Genomic DNA, 21,273 nt, shown 5'->3' with positions numbered 1-21,273 from the left:
GTTTCCATGTTTTAAATTTTATTTGAATACTACTATAAGGTATGCTTTTTTCTAGTGGCTTTTTTCCAGTCAATTTGAGGTTCACAATTGTTAATAAATAAGGCTCTAGCTTTTACATTTTCACATTGTATAAGCACACTGCAATTTATGTATCCATTCTCTTACCAATGGACACTTTCAGTGATGCTATGAACATTCTTATACATCTTTTAGCCAGCACTACTCAAAGGGTGGTACACACAGTGCTAATCCTTGAGCTATTTGTTACCAGTCCTCTGAACACACTGTTTTGACTTTTTTTTTTTTTTTTTTTTTTAAGCACTGCACAGCTTTCTCAATGAAGACAGCACTGTATTGATTTATTTTCTGGTAAAAGCTCCTTGATCTCACCCTGTACCTGCACACTAAGTAGTAGTAGCAGCACTGTCCTGGAGCACAAGATCAAAAATCCCTCCAGAGCACATACCTAGGAGTGGAATTACTGAGTTGTAGGATATGTACAGCAGACACATTTGTATGCTTACTGGACACTTGCGGCTCCTTTTTATGAACTGGCTGTCAACAACTTTTGACAATTTTTCTATTTTGATTTGTCTTTTCCTTATAGACTTGTAAGAAGTTATTATCCAGATATTTCAGCTGTAACATAGTATACACATTTTTGATGAACCTTGCTTTCTTCAAAACTATTCACTAAAAATAACAGGGTTTATGAGAGAAAAAAAACAGGTTAAAGGCAGACCACTCAAATAATACAACCCTGTAACCGGAACAAAGCTGTGTTCCTTCCAAACAAATAAAATACCTCTGTAAATATAGGATTTTTTTTAAAAGGGTGAGGTTAGCTTGATATAAAGAGGATTAAGGAAGGACTGATACTGTTTGAGTTACGGAGACAAAAGCCAAAGGACAAAATTTGAGAACTGTGAAGTAAACAGGCACTTCCAAAAAAAATCCCAGAGCCTAACTGAATTGGGTGTGAGACTACTTGGTGAATGGGCATCCTTAAAGTTAACTGTATTCTTCCATGGCTTGCTTCCATATTTGCTTTTATTTGATGGAGCAAAGCATTAATGTGCTGAAAAATATTATATATGAACCAGTATGATGTGATTATATTGTCGCTCTTCTATACCATTTACCAACTACAGTGAGCTAACTGCATTACAGAAAGTTGCTGAAGGAGAGTAGTCTTTCAGATAGCAAAACTCTGTTGTTATGAAAACACTCTGAGGTCTAGTTTTTAACTTTTCCATAGTATCATGATGCAAAAAAAGTTTTAAATTTTAACGTAGTCAAATTCATCAACTTTTCTTCTAACTTTTTATGGGGAGGTTATCTTAGTCCCCCAAATAATTCCTTACCATGAGGTTAAGAACATCTCTCTATATTCTTTCCAACACTTTAGATTTTAGTTTCCATGGGCAGTTAATTTGGAATTCTTATTTCAAATGTAAAATAGGATTCAATTATTTTTTCATATCAATAACAGTATTTTTTCATATCAATAACATATCAATCGATCCCAGTGCCATTCACTGAATAGTTCATTCTTATGAACTAATTGGGAAACCAATTTTTCCATTTATTCATGTTAAACAAACCTTATATAGCACCTATTATGTGCCAGAACTTTCTAAAAATAACTCATTTAAAACTTCAGAAGAGGGACTTCCCTGGTGGTCCAGTGGTAAAGAATTTGCATTTCAATGCAGGGGACACAGGTTCGATCCCTGGTCAGGGAATTAAGATCCCACATGCTGCAGGGCAACTAAGCCTGCGCACCGCAACTACTGAGCCCACGTGCCTCACTACAGAGCCTGCGTGTGGCAAACTACAGAACCTACGTGCTCTGGAGCCCGCATGCCACAACCAGAGAGAGAAAAACTGCACACCACAACTAGAGAGAAGACTGCACGCCACAACGAAGAACCCGTGCCCCGCAACGAAAGATCCCACATGCCACAACTAAGGCCCGACGCAGCCAAAAATAAATAAATAAATAAATAAATAAATAATAATAATTAAAAAACCTCAGAACAACTCTATGAAGTTGGTACTATTGCCTCATTTTACACATTAAGGCAGAGAAAAATTAAGTAACTTGACCAAGATGACACAGTGAATTAACAGAGGGGTTGGAATTCAAACCTTAGGAATCCTGACTCCCCACAGTCCATGCTCTTAACCTCCACGTTATGCTGTCTCTCCATATATGCATGAGTGTTTATGGACTATTCTTTCCCACTTACCCGCCTATATCCTTTCCACACTGTCTTAATTAATAGTTCTATAGTGAATTTGTACAGGACAAGCTCCCTGCCCCTAGCATCGCTTTCTTCTTTATGAGTGTCTCGACTATTCTTGGCCCTTTGTTCTCTTATCCGTATATATTTAAGAATCAACTTGTCAAGTTACATAAAAAAACTAGTTGAGATTTGACTGGAATAGCATTAACTACATAGATTTGGGGTGAAGTGACATCTCTATGACATTGAGTTTTCCTAGCCACAAAAAGGTACCTGTATTTATTTTAAACTTTCTATAATATCTTTCAATAAAGTTTTAAAGTCTTGAATATCTTAAGATTTATTCTCAACATACTTTATTTCTGTTGTAGTTTCTGTTGCTGTTAATGTTTTTATTCTAAAAAAAAGTTATATATATTTTTTGTACTGGGATATGAATGCAGCTGGTTTTCATATGTTGAGCTCATACCTGGCAACCCAGCTAAATTCTTATTAATTTTATTATCTAATATTTATTCTTTGCTTTTGATTTTAAATTATTAATAATATAGAATTTATTAATATGGTCCTCTTCCTCTGTTAATGTGGTAACTTATATACATAAATTTTCTAATCATATATTTCTCTGCATTCATAGCATAAATCCAATTTGGTTGAAAGGCATTATTTTCAATCTATATTGACGAATTTGGTTTGCTAGTATGTTTTTGGATTTTGCATTTATGTTCATAAATGAGAGTTTCTTTTAATTTTCTTTCTTATCCTGTCCTTGTCTGATTTGGGTTATCAAGTTTATACTATTCTCATAAAATAAGTGGGAGAACCTTCCATCATCTTCTACTTTTGGAGGGAATTTACAACTGTTAACATGGTGTTCTTTGGATATCTAGTAAATTTGCTGTCAAACTGTCGTCGTGGGCCTGTTTTTAGGTTTTTGGTTTGGTTTTTTAAAAAATATTTGTGGTTTTTCAGGGTTAGTCTTAATAACTACTTATGATAGTTATTAGTCTATTCAGGTTCCTATTTCTTTTTGTGTCATTTTGGACAATATTATATTTTTAAGGAAAATGCCTGTTTTGTTTAAATTTTTTACTTGAAAAGTATAAAATTTTTCACAGAATTTTCCTATCATTTTAAATTTCTGCCATATCTAGAGTTATGTGTTCCTTTTCATTCCTATACTGTTTATTTTTTCCTTCTAGAGATAATCTTGCCAGAGGCTAATCTATTTTATTATTCTTCTCAAAGAACCAACTTCTTTGTCAGTCTCTACTCTGTAGTTTTTTCATTCAATTTTTTTCTTCTCTGATCTTTATTGTTTTCATTGTGTTCATTCTGTTACCAATTTTCTAATTTCAGTAAGAACTTGGATTATTGATTTTCAGTCTTTAAAAAAATATTTTAAATTAATTAATTAATTTATTTATTTTTGGCTGCGTAGGGTCTTTGCTGCTGTGCACGGGCTTTCTCCAGTTGCAGCAAGCATGGGCTACTCTTCGTTGCAGCGCGTGGGCTTACTGTGGTGGCTTCTCTTGTTGCGGAGCATGGGCTCTAGGTGTGCAGGCTCAGTAGTTGTGGCACATGGGCTTAGCTGCTCTGTGGCATGTGGGACCCTCCCGGACCAGGGATCAAACCCGTGTCCCCTGCATTGGCAGGAGGATTCTTAACCACTGCACCACCAGGGGAGTCCCTTTCAGTCTTTCTTTTAACACAAGCCTTGGTTTTCACTATTATTCAGTTCAGATTATTTTCTAAGTTCCCTTATGACTTCTTTGATCCCAGAATATTTATCTTTTCTCACTGACATCAAACTGAGCTCAGAGAACAGCTTTCTGTATGGTACCAACGTTTTGTGGTTTGTTAAGACTTGTCTTATGGTCTAGTACATGATCAATTTCTACAATACTTCATACATACTTGAAAAAAAAATGTACTCTCTAATAGCTGGGTGCAGATATACACATACATACCATTAGATCAAATCTGTTAAATGTATTGCTCAATTTTTCTAGGTCTTAACTAATTTTATGTATGTCTGCTTGACTCAGTGAGAAGTGTGCTGAAATTTCCCATTATCATGATGGATTTGTCAATTTTTTCTGACAGTTCTACGAATATTTTGAGACTGTGTTCTTTGGTACACAAAGAATTGAATTTTATATACTTTTATCATAAAATATTAATAATACTTTCTGCAATAAAGTTAATTTTGTCCAATATTAATTTAGCTTTGTCAGTTTTACTTTAGTTAATATTTTCCTGGATATAGTTTACTATCCCTTTACATCCATATTTTTCTATATCCCTTACGTTTAAGTGTGTTGCTCATCAACAGCATATCCCAATCTTTTGATTTGTTTTCAATTGGTTACTTTGATCTATTTGGATTTATTATAATTACTGATTTTGGATTTATTTTTGCCTCTTTGTTTTGGTACTATTTACTATTTTCTCTATGTTTTCCCCAACCCCCATGCCCTGCTTTTAAATAAAATTCCACATTATTTCTTTTATTGCTTTTAAAGTTATAGTTTTCTATTCTTTTTGTAGGTTACCTTAAATCACCTTAAATCAAATTTTTCCTGAAACCAAGAACACTTTATGAGAAACCAGATGGGCTCTGAAGTCAAACAGACATGGCTAGAATCTCAGTTCTTCCATTTATTACCAGCTATGCGACCTTGGAGAGATTGCCTATGGTCCCCCAGCTTAATTCCTCAGCTGTACAATGAGATTATTACAAGGCTTATATACAATAACCTATTCAAGAAGCTATGGACAACACCTGGATCACAGTAAATGCTTAACAAATGGTAGCCTTTGGGATACAAACAGATATGGGCTTAAGTTTTAGTACTAGCAGGTAAAAGAAGGCCATTTTTTTTAAACATCTTTATTGGAGTATAATTGCTTCACAATGGTGTGTCAGCTTCTGCTGTATGACAAAGCGAACCAGCCATATGTGTATGTGTATATATATATATATATATCCCCATATCTCCTCCCTCTTGTGTCTCCCTCCCACCCCTCTAGGTGGACACAAAGCACCAAGCTGATCTCCCTGTGCTATGCGGCTGCTTCCCACTAGCTATCTATTTTACATTTGGTAGTGTATATATGCCCATGCCACCCTCTCACTTCGTCCCAGCTTACCCTTCCCCCTCCCTGTGTCCTCAAGTCCATTCTCTACACCTGCGTCTTTATTCCTGTCCTTCCCCTAGGTTCTTCAGAACCTTTTTTTTTTTTTTAAGATTCCACATATTTGTGTTATTTAGCATACGGTATTTGTTTTACTCTTTCTGACTTACTTCACTCTGTATGACAGTCTCTAGGTCCATCCACCTCACTACAAATAACTCAGTTTCATTTCTTTTTATGGCTGAGTAATATTCCATTGTATATATGTGCCACATCTTCTTTATCCATTCATCTGTCAATGGACACTTAGGTTGCTTCCATGTCCTGGTATTGTAAATAGTGCTGCAATGAACATTGTGGTACATGACTCTTATTCAATTATGGTTTTCTCAGGGTATATGCCCAGTAGTGGGATTGCTGGGTCATATGGTAGTTCTATTTTTAGTTTTTTAAGGAACCTCCATACTGTTCTCCATAGTGGCTCTATCAATTTACATTCCCACCAACAGTAAGGCTATTGTTTTTTAAGAAATGGGGAAAGGGAGTTTCAATGAGGAAGAAATCTTTTCAGCCCTAACTACAAAAGTGTGAAACTTGAGAAAGGTCTTTTAGTCTAACATCAATTTGGTTAACATAAAAATAAACTTACCCTTTATGATATATGCATAGACAAGGCAGTCGTGCTATAGTATCTCCCTGCTGCAATTCTTCAAGGCATATTGCACATTCCCCAGCATCTTTACTCAGCACATCCTCTGAGAAAAAAGAAAATGAGTTTAGGACAATAAAACTGAAAGAATTATGTGAATGCTAATTTATGAAGAGTGGTGACTGGCATATTTTGTCAGAAATACATAAAACTCAGCACCTATATTTGAAATGCTATTCACAAATCAGTGAATAATGTTTACCTTTACTTATGGACAGTGTCTCTCATTTCCATTTAGATTTCACTGAGGCATTGCAGTTAGTAATTAAGAACAGTATGGAATCCTCCAACTTGCAAATGACTTTGCTATAAAACTTTATCAGTAAGTCAGTTATTTGGAATTTGGAATTTATTGTCCTTATCCTAACTAATCAATATTAATCTGGTGCCCAAGCTAGTTCAAAAAAGTGTATAGAGTATAACATGGCAGAAAAGACATGAAAATACTATTGTAATTTTTAAAATTCTAAAATAACAAAACTGCATAAGTTAAAGAAATCATCTTGAATACAGGACTTTAAAAAAATCTGCTTAATTCAAGAAAATACAAAGGCAAATCAAAGCTTTTATGTAGAGTCTGAAAGGGATATTTGGAAACTTGAGGATTTCAGGCATTAGGCTCAACAATTCTTCTTAATCCTTTTTTTTTCTTTTTAACATTAAATTTCCCAATTTTAATAACTGTACTATATTTAGGTCTTAATCCTTTCCCATGACAATGCCAAGTCTACTCCAGGCAGCAATTAGACTAACTTGCAGGGTATTTGAATCACTTTGTTTAAAATATTCCTATGGTGAAACCCTTTATAAAGCAAAAATTCCTTTCAAGGAAAAAAAAAAAAGTTCTCTCAATTTGTTTTATACTGAAAATTTAATTTAAATTACCTTTTATTAACGTTAAATTTTAATTTTAAAAGGATCTTGCCTAAAATAAAGTATATTAGCCGGCCATACTTTGTGACTCTTTTTAAATGAGGAATAACTAAAACATGCCATTAAAACTGTTGAAGAGTACACACTTAGTAAGTTTAGAGAACAAAAAGCAAAAGCAGGAACATGCAGTATAAATTTATATCACAAATAGATAAATTACTGCTTTTGGAAATAAAACCAAACAAGCTAAAGGGGAAAGGCTGCATTAATCTCTACCTAAGTGCTTAAACACAGAGCAAGGTAGGAAAGTTTCCTAAAATTAAGTACTTATCTGCTAGTCCCATACCTCTTATAAACACCAACAAATTTAATTGTGCACGTATCTGTAATAGTTCCTTTTAGAAAAATCCATTCTATAAGTAGTTCCCCCTTTAGTTATTCATTTTGAGATAGCACATTAAGATGAAATACAGACTCTACTTGGTCTACAGAAAGTAAGGTACCAGCAGATGATTTACCCATAAGGCTAGAGGGGGTAAGAGGGCAACTTCCACAGAAAAAGGAAAGGCCTTAGCAAGAAGGCTTATGCTTTCAGAATCTAGGGAATATGGTTGAAGTAATTTTAGCTAACTATTGGGTAGCTCACAAGCTAATATATCACATCAAAGACTTAACCAGAAGAAGATTTTTGGGCAAGTGGAACTGGGTAAATGGAAAATGATGCCTATTGACACTCCCCTCAAGAGTCCTCTCCCCATTTTTCTTTTCTTGACCCTGGAGGTCCCAACCACAACCCCGACCCCACCTGCAACCCCAAGTCTTTCCTCCTTCTCTTGATCTCCATTTTCCTCTTAGTGTTCTTGATAGCTTTCCACAGACAGGGAACCAGTTTAATGTAAAGCACCTAACTAGTGTTAAAGTTAATTGGTATATTGGAACCCACAAAATGGAAGTCATCTCAGTGGCTCTGACCACGTCCCAAACCTATACCTAAGTCAGCCTGCACCACAGAAAATACTTCACTCTCAAGGAAACCCAACACCAATCACAATCCTCCAACTCAGCTTTAGCTAGCCTACCTTGCCCTAGAAAATAGAACCTGCTAGCCTTATAAGGAAACCCCCAGCCTCCTAGCCAATCCTGTCCTGTTTTCACAGTGCCTCTTCTAAGGCCCCATAAAACTCACTCTTGCCCAAAATCCCCTGGGGAGGTGCTTATTAGGCACTGTAGTCCCCCATCTATGGACTGTTTTTCCCATGAATAAAGGACGCCAAACTTGTTACCAAATTTTTTAGTTTTATTATTTAACACTAGGATGATAGCAATGAAGAAAAGAGGAAAAGATCTGAAGGAAACACTAAAAGATCATAGTACAGGTATAATTCCAAATAGTATGGAATTTTTGTGGTACGTTCTCACCACTTAGATTTTTTTCACCACAAAGATATACCACATCATAATGTAAATCTAAGTCCCACAACTAACTTCAAAAAATTAACCATCACTTTTTATCAAGGCTAAGACATCAATAATTATAAGATGCACCATGAGTTCTATATTTCACCAAGAAAAAAATGCTTCCATTAAACTATGACACAAATCAATTTTAATACGTCTCATTTTTCAGAGCTGTTAAAATTTATAAAAAGAAGTGTGTCTTAGAATTGATGGACTAGGGTATCAAACTTTCTACCTTTTGCAATACAGTAACAATGCATCTAGATTTAAGTATAAAGGAACCAAAAAATCTCTATTAACATAAATTAGATAGACCAGCTTTTTTTTTTTTTTTTTTTTTTTGCGGTATGCGGGCCTCTCACTGTTGTGGCCTCCCCCGTTGCGGAGCACAGGCTCCGGACGCACAGGCTCAGCGGCCATGGCTCACGGGCCCAGCCGCTCCGCGGCACATGGGATCCTCCCAGACCGGGGCACGAACCCGTATCCCCTGCATCGGCAGGCGGACTCTCAACCACTTGCGCCACCAGGGAGGCCCGATAGACCAGCTTTTAAAAAATAAAAAGTATTGCCACAGTTTTGCCATATAAATCTATGTAACAGATTCTCAACACAAAATAAAAAGAGGTAGAAATCCACGAAGTAAAAGCTTCTGAATTCATTGTTCACAGAAATGTAAGTGTCTTACAATGCTTTTATGTTGACCTATAACTACCAACTCTCATTTCTTTATTACAATAGGTTTTAAAAATCTTTGAGTTGGGAAAATTTTAATATCTTAAAAGGCCTTGGTTATCCTGTTTATAAGAAAATTTATTTATAGTACAACAAAGACAAATCCAATCTGCATATAATTAACAGAATAATATATATTTTAAGAATATAGGGCTTCCCTGGTGGCGCAGTGGTTGAAAGTCCGCCTGCCGATGCAGGGGACACGGGTTCGTGCCCCGGTCTGGGAAGATCCCACATGCCGCGGAGCAGTTGGGCCCGTGAGCCATGGCCGCTGAGCCTGCGCGTCCGGAGCCTGTGCTCCGCAATGGGAGAGGCCACAACAGTGAGGCCCGTGTACGGCAAAAAAAATAAAATAAAATAAAAAAATAATAAAAATAATGATATGCTTTGCAGGTACTAATTACAAAAAATCTTTTTAGTGTAATCTAGAATGACATATTATCGTCAGTCATTTTAATCAGAAGGTGCTAAAGCCCAAGTAATAAAAAATATGCAGAACTGTATTTTCTATGTTAAGATATATATATATATACACACATACACATATATGTGTGTATGTGTATATATATATACACACATATACATATATAAGAACATTCCAAACACATTAATTTCAGTGCAGAAACAGCCCAATATCCAATGTAAACAGTTTGTAATGAAATGATCTCTGCTCAGAAAATTAAAAGTTAACATTAATGTATTATAGCCACTGTTCAACTGCATTTTGATAAGCAACTCTGAATTAAAAGACAGTTCGTTCTCCACAGTTACTGCCCCAAGTAGCAAATGCTTAATTTTCAAATTTGAAAGTCTTATTTCCAATAGAATCTGTCTTTGTATGTTTGAAGGTAGTTTTTATTTTTGAAAAGTTACTATGCAACGTGATTAACTTTTGACTGGCGGTTTTCTAGAGTATGCCCTTCTCCTACCCCATTGTGACATTGTACTTTCTTTCAAAGGGAAATTTTCAGCTTAGTAATGAGACACATGCAGAGTTAAATAGGGCCTAGAAATACCACTAAATCCAGGACATTGAAGCATCTTTAAGACAGCTAGGAAAAGGTTATTAAAAGTCTTTAGCTAATCAATTGAAAACATTCATGAAGAAACCATCTCAGGCAATAAGGAGTCAATGTTTTAGGACTAGAATACCTTAAGGGTAGACTACTAACTAGCCAAAATTAATATGAGAAAAGCAGAGAAGGGAACACAAATAGATTGAACTACCACGGTTGGCTAGTATGGAATTCCCACTCTCCACAAGCACTGATTAGTGGAGAGATACTCAAGACAGTGAACAGGAAACTAAACTTGTGTTGCTTTTTCAAAAGTGTTGTTGATGTCCCACCTAACAGCTGGAATCAGTGTATTCCTTATCAGTCTAATTCTTTGATTTATTCACATGGTCTATGCATTGATTTAGAGGTACTGATACAGGAAAAGAAGAATTTAACCTAGAATAGAACAATGATTTTATCAAGAAGTAGGCACCAGAATCACTTGGGTACGTATTCTGCTCAAGAGAGAAACAAAACAAAACAAAAAAAACATATACCTGGGCCCCATCCCTAGAGATTCTGAAATATACACCTGCTTCAGAAAACAACTGCTATCAAGGAAAGAGCATGCTGAAGTAGAAAGAGCATAAGATTTAAAGCTGCAAACAATATATGAATTTCCATTCTATTAGTTAGGTACATAACCTCCAAACTGTTGGTCACCCATGAGTTTCCTTTTACTCTTCTTTAATACTAGCATTAATAAAGGTATTCAAAATATTATAGAGATGAAATTTTAAAGACTCTTGTGTAAAAATTCATGTTATAAAAACACTATACAAAATATCAGTTTTTATCATTATTATCAGAAAAACCTTTATGAACTTCTTGAAAAACAAAGTTGGTCATTTTTCTCTTTCCTCTTCTCCCCATTCTGGTTATTCTAGTTGTTGCAATTTTATAAAATGTCATAAATAATCCCATGGCCAACAGAAACTTCTATAGGATACTCTCGACCCAGCCATTTCTAGAGACCTATTATAATTGCCAGACTGGTAACAGCTCCATACAAACGATACTGCCTAATTAACTTTTAAACGTTTTGGCTTCATTCTATATTTAGAAGTATTATAAATGTCCACTTTGTTACATGCTTTTAGACGTACTTAAGTCTTTTATTAATCCTATGAGGTAACTAAGGTTACCTCCATTTTACAGATAAAGAAACTGAGGCTCAAATAAATTAAGTAACTTACCAGAAGTTACTAAACTAGTAAGTTCTAGGGTCAGAATTCAAATTTAGGGTAAGTCTTTGGCCTTTCTACAACTTCATGAATTTTGCTACAAAACAATTTCACTTTAGGAGTATACAGAAGCAAACTGTTTTAGGCAACGTTAGGTTTGAAATATTAAAGGTGAGGATGGTTATCTATCTAGAGGAAGTATGTTAAAACTGGTCATATGCTTTATCTTCTGGAGTTATTAATCTGCTATAAAAACTGGTATCAGAAATGAGCTCACACTACCACTTACTTCCTTCTATGGAAAAGGAAAACAGCCCTGTCCAATAGAACTTTCTATGATGACAGAAATAATCTTTTATCTGTGCTGTCCAAAACAGTAGCTACTAGCCACATATGGCCTGAAAATAGCACTTGAAATGTGTGCAACTGAGAAACTGAATTGTAAATTTAATTTTTGTAAAATGTGAAATCTATATATTTCAATACAGTAGATAAGGAACATACATTTATAAACTAAAAACATCTGTAAAATGTTATTTTACTTATAGCCTCAAGCTCTTAATTTGCATCACCCAAAGAAATTACTTAAAATTCAAGCAGCCAAATATGCAAAATTAAAATATTTAGCAAGTACAAGCACATATCCATATAGTTATTGCAGATCAAGACAACATGAAAAAAAGCAGACAGCCAAAATCCTTCGGGGTGGTGGGGGAGAAAAACAATAAATAAGACCAAATTTGTTAGAGGCAGCCAACAAAACTCCATGCGAAAAATCCATAATCATCACAATCTTATTTTCAGATCAAGCATCCAAAGGTGTATGATTTTCAGCAAAATACAATGCCAAGCACTATTATGGATCAGGCATTTTACCTGAAGACTTATTTTTTGTTCTTGAACCCTCAATGATAGCAGTAGAAAACAAAAGCAGCTGAAATGTGAAATAATCCCTAGAAAAATCAAGAATTAAAAAAATTCACAACATTAGTAAGAAGCAATTACTCAAAGAATGAAAAACTGCGGCTCACAAGGTTTATTAATAAAAACTTTCAGATATAAAGTTATATCTAATGGACTTAAGAGAAGTCAACATTAATATTCTAGATTATAGATCCTTGAGATGTTACTGCACTCAAGTATCATTAAGGGGAGTTAGAAATGATATTTAACAAAGGGAAACAGTCATTTTCACTGTAAGATTAATATATCAAATAAAAACATGGGGATAACCTTTACTAAACTGTCTAAAACTCAAAGTTCATGGTCAGTGTCAAATTTTACCCTGTTTGGAAACTTCTTATTCTGGTTCCATGAGAAATTGTGGACTTCCTCTGCCTCGATGCTACTGACATTTACTGCATCAATGCTTTCTTTAGGTTAAATATAATTGAGAACTGGCTAAACACATAGCCACTTTTCATTTGCATTGTTAGAAACTTACTTTAAAATTAAGACTATTGGGCTTCCCTGGTGGTGCAGTGGTTGAGAGTCCGCCTGCCGATGCAGGGGACACGGGTTTGTGCCCCGGTCCAGGAAGATCCCACATGCTGCGGAGCGGCTGGGCCCGTGAGCCGTGGACACCGAGCCTGCGCGTCCGGAGCCTGTGCTCCGCAATGGGAGAGGCCACAACAGTGAGAGGCCCACATAACGAAAAAAGAAAAAAAAATAAAAAAATTAAGACTATTCTTCAAGAGGAGACAGAAGTTGTGACTCTTGTGATGACTTTTAAGGAAAGATGTGTACTCTTGGGAATATTTTGGAAATTGACATTTGGCACCTTCTCCAAGAAAATGTAAGTAAAATAAAATGGAACCCAAAGTATATACTCCAAAAGGTAAAATATACAAAAACAACACTAACTAAAAAGTTATAGATTTAGCTTTCTTGGACCTTTTTGTTTCTAACTCGCCTAAAAAAAATAGCTCAGGATTAAGTATTTTATAAAACCAGGTACCGGGACTTCCCTGGTGGCTCCGTGGTTAAGAATCCACCTGCCAATGCAGGGAACATGGTTTGATCCCTGGTCCAGGAAGATCCCACATGTCACGGAGCAACTAAGCTCGTGCGCCACAACTACTGAGCCTGCGTTCTAGAGCTGGCGAGCTACATTACTGAGCCCATGCGCCACAACTACTGAAGCCTGCACGCTTAGAGCCGTGCTCCGCAAGAGAAGCCACTGCAATGAGAAGCCCGTGCGCAGCAACGAAGACCCAATGCAGCCAAAAATTAATTTTAAAAAAAGGTACTAATAAGCTGCAAGAGGTTATACAAGTCATCTAAGAAATTTTTAAATTACCAAATTACTCCCCAATCTTCATACCAAATTAAGATGACTTTCCTTTACTCCCTCCCTGTTACAAATCGCTGATTTGCTAAACCCTGAACAAGTGTTTACCTAAATGAATTGTCCACATTAAAAAGTTAAAAAAAAAACAACCAAAAACCAAACAAAAGAATACCCCAAAACACACACGTATAGAAAAGAAAAAAGAAACTCCTGAATATATACAAAAATAGAATAAAATATACTTTGAACTATAAAGTTTCAGGTCCATTTTTGTTTTGAATCAATTTAGACAGAAAAACATCAGTCCTAAAAAAAACCAAAAAAGCTGATTTTCAAACTTAATTTATGATTGTATACTTTTAGAATTAGATTAATGTATTAAATTATAATGTAGGCTTTAATGGCAATAACAAAAGAGTCAAACAATATGGGTAATATAATGTAGCAAATTTTTAAAAAGTGTTACTTATAGACAGTTCTAGGTTCAAATTCCAACTCTGCAACGGGTTTAGGAATATAATGGTGTAACAATACCTACTTCATAGGGCAGTGGTAAGAATTAAATAATACCCGTTAAATACCTACCACTGTACCTGGCAAGGAGCAGGTATGTTCTGAATACTAGCTATGTGATTACTGGCAAGAAAGGACACTTCCTGAGTTTGTTTTCTCCAATCTAAAGAAATGATGAAACCTGCTAGACTTGTCTCTTAAAAGTGCTATGAAGATCTAATGAGATAACGCAAATGGAATGCAGTCTTACGGAAAAGAACAGGCCTGAAGTTTGGACAATGCACAAGATTCTGAGTCTCGTTTTCTTCAAATAAATTGCAAGTCATAATACCTGCATCTCACAGTCTTTCATATTGATGATTAAAAATAAAAGAACTAATTAATATAAAAATGCTTAAGGCTCTAAATGTTAGCTAAATTAAACAAAATTCTACTATCATATTGAAACTGAAAAATGTCAGTACAATGGTATTGTATTATAGCATACAACAAAACATATTATGTCAGAACTATTATCAGATTTATGAACTACGATTCTATCTATCATTCTGTTAGAATGAATCTGAGAAGGCGTATTACAATGTGTATGTATACGTACTGAGGCTAAAGCGTGATGGTTTTTCCCTGCTGCTTCCCCCTGAGGCTACAAGGTAATTAGCAGGCTGACTGGTAGATAATGTACAGGGTCAAAACTCAAAATGCCTAAAGGGGGATAAGCCAGAAAACGTTCAAAAAGTAGCTCATCTTTTAAACTACTTCATAAGAAAAAAGAATATCACAGTTGTGACAATAAATGCCAACTGAATCTGGCCTTAGTTTTGGGGGTTAACAGGTAATTGTGAAAAACTGGTGCCCACAGTCCTATCAAAAGGGGCAGTTGCTACTACAGTAGAATGCCATGTGGGAATAAAGAGCCAGTGTGGCTAGGTATATTTAAAGCAGCTGCAAATTTAGGTTTTTAGATGAAATTTCTTCATTTTCAAAATACTGACTCAAAAACATTTTTGATACTGTGTAAGCAAACAAAAAGTCTGTGAGCCTGATGTAGCCAATACTTTGCAACCTCTGTATTCAAGAAACAGTGAATTCCATGAGGGCAGGGAACCTTGTAGGTTCTGCTTACTCAGGCAGGTAGCATAGTGTTTTGTACACAGTAACTGCTTGATAAATATTTTTTGAATAGCTAATGAAGCAAAAGATCTCCGAAGACTAAAGAAAGCACCAAGCAACAAATGAACCAATGGCAGAGAAAATGCCCCAAAGCCAGGGGGTTGGTGTTTCAGTGACTTGGGCACTTCACTTGCAGTCTGGGGACTCAGCTGAGCTCAGACCTATTTTTTTTTTAAGTGTACTAACTTCTTTATCCAGTGGTTCATATCAGCCCATCAACCAGAAAGCACTGAATATATGCGGAGTTTGCCAATAAATAATTATAGGTTGATTAGCATGTATGGGTAAAGAATTAAAAGCACTATGTATGCACAGGAGAGAGATTTTAAATGTCCACTCCTAAGATAATAAAGCAAAGTGTGAAACTCAAATGTACCTGAAGGAAAAAGCAGGAAGGTGAGAACCAGTAGCTCTGACAACAGCCATGTAACATTAACAACTCAGAGTTCTTTCTTGATCCCTCTTCACCCTGCTACTAAATGACTAAATACTGTGACTAAACTACTAAAATAACTGTAACTAATTGCTGGATCCTGGAGAATCTAAATCTAGATTCATCTGAAACTTCAGATAATGAAACCTCATGAAAAATCAAGAGAGAGCAAGTGTAAAATGGGTTTATAAAAAAATTGTTTTAAGAGGGGAAACACACTGATTTTGAAACAGGTTTATTTCTTTCTGCTCAAAGTTTACCAATCCTTCAGTTGCCCAGGCAACTTCAGTACCTGAGTGAATCCCACTGGAACAGGGGAAGAAGGCTGCTCTGACAGTGAAAGCACTACTGAAAGAAAGAAGCTACTGAGCTGGCCTGAGGACAGAACTCTCTCTGCACCCAAGAACAGGGAAGCTTCTTTCCTCACACTTTTAAACAAAAAGGGCTAGTGTGTGCCAAGCTAATGACCACAAGGCTCACAAGAGAAGAATATCCTACATTCTATCCACTTCCATTTGAGAAAGAAATAATAGTATGATCTACATGTGTGCTAACATTATGGAACAGAGAAAGGTCATAAACTAAGTATACACAACAATGTGAATGAAGGTGAAGCAAGCTGATAAACTGAAATAGACACCTACTATAATATCAGAACAAATGAATGAATGGAAGAAAGGGAAGGAGGAAAGGGATGATGACTTTACAAGTAGAAATTCCTAGAACCAAAACCCATTATTTTTTAATATTTCAGAAGGGAAAAAGGAAGGCCAATGCAGAACACTAAGTTAGTAATCTAGAATAAATATCATGTAACTAAAAAAAAAAAATTAACAAAAACATAAGACACAGAGGATAAACCCAGGAGCTCTAATGTTGAAATTATAGGAATCACAGGAAGAGAAAAAGGAACAAGAAAATAATAATCAAAGAAATACTAGAAGAAAATAATCCCTGAGCTGACTAAACATTTGAGTTGCTGGACTGAAAAGGTTTATAAAGTCTCAAGCAGGATTAATAAAGATGGGAGCAGAGTGAAGAAACACTTAAATAGATGCATCCTGGGAAAAAAAGAGGATTTCCAACCTTCAAAAAAAAATTAACCTGTAAGCTTCCAAATGGAAAGAGCAGGTAAATTAAGATGAAAAAACAATGAGACCCAGCAAGACTTCACACCTATAATACTGGGAGTAAGACAGTACACAATTTTACAGACTTAAAGGGAAAAGAAAAAGAAAAAGAAAAATTAAAATATCCTATATTCAGCAAAAGATAGTAATCATATATGAAGGTGAACAAGAAACACTTGGGAATCCAACAGCTCATTAAGTATACCATCCATGAAAGGCTTTCTAAGGAAATTATTCATGAAAATGCTTTTAACAAAAAAGAAAATTAAAATAGGAAAAAAACCCTCCATATACAGAAAGAGAAAATTAAAGAGTACAAAAAACAGCAGTGAGCAATGAAATATGTGTAAGTGAGATTTAAATCTAAATAGATAATACTGTGACTGAAACTGTAATATAACTAAGGATTTTTGAAACAAAAGGAACATCCTGTCAGTGCAAAACCTAATATGTAATGTAAGATGTAAAGTCTAAATTATTTCATAATATCCAGGACTTGGAGATAGAGGGGGAGGGGAGTAGGGGACAGGAAAGTGAGCAAGAATAATATATTAGGGGGATGAGCACAAAGAAAACTCCTAATTTTGATAGAATAAAACAGAAGTATATGTTTAAAAATATATATTAAAGCAAGGTAATCAACAAAGGAATGAAAGATGTATAGTAAAAGTTCCAAACTAATCTGGAGGAAAGGGAAAGTAACTTGATCAATCCAGAGAAGGCTGGGAAGAACAAAGTAAAACAGACAATAAATACAAAATAAGGGAAAAAACAACACTAAATTTACCAGTTATAATGTAAATGTATGTGTGTTGAACAGTATAATAGGACATCATATAACTACTATCTAGCCTCAACAAATCAACTTATTTACTATGAATTTAAAAAAAAACAAAACAGGGAAACATAGAGAAGCAACTGTCCTAGAACACAAGCCAAGATATAAGAGCTCAGGAGTGAAGATGAAAAAGAAGAGGGAAAAAAGCCTATTACAAAATGAAGGTGAAACTAGAAGGAGAACAAGAAAGAATAGACATACCTGATATCACAGTTAGGAACACAAGGGGTCAAAAGTGAGGATAGTAAACTGGAAATGAAAAAAGCTTTAATAATTACAGAAAAAAATGTTACTTAAGGAAGACAAGAAAAGGAGATCCTATTACACACCTACAGTTTTGTAAAAAAACAAAATTACATCACAGAAACAAAAATAGATCTAGATCTATATACTTAAATCCTAGAATTGAATTGAATCCTAGAAAAAACTAATAATGAAAAATCAACACTATTTAAAATATATGCTAGTAGATATTGGTCATAAAAAATAGAGTTCTTTGGGCACCTTGGCAAAAAGACTGTCAATTCTAAAAGGAGGTGAAATCAGGCTGGTCTCAGACACCTCCACAGAAGCATTTCACACTGTAAGACTGGAAGAAAGCTTATAATATCCTCAAGTAAAGGAAGCGCAACCCGAAGATTTTACACCCAAACTGTTATTCAGAAACAAAAACAAAAAACACAGACAACCAATATTAAAAACATGCAAGCAGTCTGTTTCCCATGAGCCCTTCTCAAAGGATTTATATGAGGATAAACCTCAGCTAATCAAGAGATGCCTGGAATAGCTAAAGCAAAAGGATTTGCAGTGAGAACTGAATCTACTTAACTGTAAGATTAAAACAAATGTGGGAATTATGATTAGATAATATATAACTTATACACCTAAAAAATTAAAACTTCATTATTATCTATAATAATTGGGTGTAAAAAAGTATCATTTGAAGTTGACAAGGCAAATAAGAGAAGTATAAATATATTTAATAGCATAAGAGTAAAGATTAAGATAATGTAATAACTAAAATTGGGACAGAGCGGTACGAAAGGCAGAAAGAGGAAATATATTCAATTTCATCACTGCTCATAGAAAGAAATTAATAGTGTCTAAAAATATAAACTTAAGGATACTATATAGTTATATTTATGAAAATAATCTCTAAAGAAACAACAATAGTTCTTCCTAAGTAAAAGAAGAGGCATATGGAACAGAAAAACTGGCCACTTGGTGAAACGTTTTTTAAAAGCCATAAAAACAGAAAGTATCAATACATAACGACAGAATTAAAACCAGCCATATTAATAAATGTAAATGGACTAAACCAACACAATAAAGAGGAAAGATTAGATTGGATCCTAAATGAAATTAACCCTGCATCATATACAAGAAGCATATGTGAAACAAAAAGATGAAAGTTGAAAGGAAGAGAAAACATTTATCAGGCAAATACAAACTAGACAAACTAAAAGAAATAATTACAACCTTAACATTAGACAAGGTTGAATATAATGAGATAGCATTAAAGAAGACAAAGGACCATTTATAGTACTAAAAGGTGCAACGGCACCTAAGTTATAATAGTTAGGAATAACATATTCATTCATAGCATCAGCATTCATAAAGCAAAAAAGTATAGGCAATACAGATAAAAACAGAAAAATTAGCAATAGAAGCCTTTAATTTACCTCAGTCCATGACAAACAAAGTGAGAAAAAAGATGGATATAAAAGACCCTTTAAACTGAACACAAATATGGAACACTTGCCCCAAATGACCACATATTAAACTACACAAAGAAAATCTTAATAAACTAAAATATAGAAATAGTATAGATAACATCCACTGATCACAATATAGTAAAACTAGAAAATAGCAAAACCAGAGGGAAAAAGCCCCTCAGCCCCTAACATCTAGGAATTTAAAAACACTCAACAACTTTTGAGTCAAAGAAGGTATTCCCCCAAAATACAGAATATCTGAATAAATTTTTAAAAAGTAACAATTTTTGCAAATATCCTATATATTAGCAAATACACTCCAGCATTAAAATGAAATACTAGAAGTATTACCAGGAATACAAATGTACATACATCCTGACGAAGCAAGTTTTCAAGGACTACATCCCATAGACATACCATACACATACAAAATACCAGGAACAACTTAAACACCCATCCACAAGAGACTGGTTAATTAACTGTGGTTCATCCACCTATAAAATATAAGGTAACTGAACATCCCTGGTGGGGTGGTGGTTAAGAATCCACCTGCCAATACAGGGGACATGGGTTCGATCCCTGGTCCAGTAAGACTCCACATGCCACAAAGCAACTAAGCCCGTGCACCACAACTCCTGAGCCTGTGTGCCACAGTTACTGAGCCCGCGCACCTAGAGCCCATGCTCCACAACGAGAAGCCACCGCAATGAGAAGCACATGCACCACAGCGAAGAATAGTCCCTGCTTGCCGCAACAAGAGAAAGCCCACGCGTAGCAAGACTCAACACAGCCAAAAATTAAACGATAAATTTATTTTAAAAATATATACATATATATAAGGTAATAATAGTAAAGAGAACGATGAAGATCATTTGGAATAATTTCCAGGATATATAAAAAAATCTCAAGGTTCAGAATGTTTACAGCATGATACCATGGTGTAAAGAGTGTGTGGGAACAGAACATATGTATATATTTGTTTGCATATGCATTAAATATCTCTGGAAGGATCACAAGAAATTGACAGTATTGGCCACCTCTGGAAAGGGTGCCTGAGGAACTCAGGTGAGGGGAAGACTTCACAGTACATCCTTTGTACCGCTCTGCTTTGGCAAACGTATTACCTATTTAAAAATAAAATTTAAATTAATTAAAGAAAAAAAGGAATAAGCAAAGATAGGCAAGTACAAATAAAAAGAAACTGTTGGGTAACAATTCTCCATGGGTCTCTCCTATTCAAGTCTTGGACTATCTTTTCAAGGATCTCTGTAGAGCAAACAGCCTTGAAAGATACAGTGTCCCGTCCAGCGCAAGGGTGGACCTGCTTACTTCCCTAAGCTCAGGGTTCCTCTTGTGTAATGCAAATCGCTGAGCATGCAGATATCCCCTTGCCCTCTTCACCATCACCCTGTGGGAATAGGGACTTTAGGAAGTGGCACAAGAAAATGCTGATACTCTGGCTGCTGTTATGATTAATAATAATAGAAGTCCTTTGATTCTCTTTTTCTGCCAAAATTCATGAAACTGTGGCAGGCTGATATAATAACTTACAAGTAGGGTAAAATCTCAGACCCTTCACAGTTTCTGGTAAACATAAGTCAAAATAATCTTGGAGAGGGCTTCCCTGGTGGTGCAGTGGTTGAGAGTCCACCTGCCGATGCAGGGGACACGGGTTTGTGCCCTGGTCCAGGAAGATCCCACATGCCGCAGAGCGGCTAGGCCCGTGAGCCATGGCCGCTGAGCCTGCGCGTCTGGAGCCTGTGCTCCGCAGCGGGAGAGGCCA

At 35.4% G+C, this 21,273-nt stretch overlaps 1 protein-coding gene across 2 annotated transcripts in view; it reads right to left on the bottom strand.

The window, feature by feature from the left end:
- ZNRF2 (zinc and ring finger 2) overlaps positions 1-21,273 on the bottom strand; it is a 98,224-nt gene that overhangs the window by 5,019 nt on the left and 71,932 nt on the right. For both annotated transcript variants that reach the window (XM_060108099.1, XM_060108098.1), the window contains exon 3: positions 6,037-6,142. In XM_060108099.1, the coding sequence (XP_059964082.1) occupies positions 6,037-6,142 (106 nt within the window). The remainder of the gene's footprint in view (positions 1-6,036; positions 6,143-21,273) is intronic.

Source organism: Mesoplodon densirostris, chromosome 9 (genome assembly GCF_025265405.1).
Source record: "Mesoplodon densirostris isolate mMesDen1 chromosome 9, mMesDen1 primary haplotype, whole genome shotgun sequence".
NCBI lineage: Eukaryota > Metazoa > Chordata > Mammalia > Artiodactyla > Ziphiidae > Mesoplodon > Mesoplodon densirostris.
The sequence above is the reverse complement of the archived record's forward strand: the minus strand, read 5'-3'. Positions and strand labels throughout refer to the sequence as shown.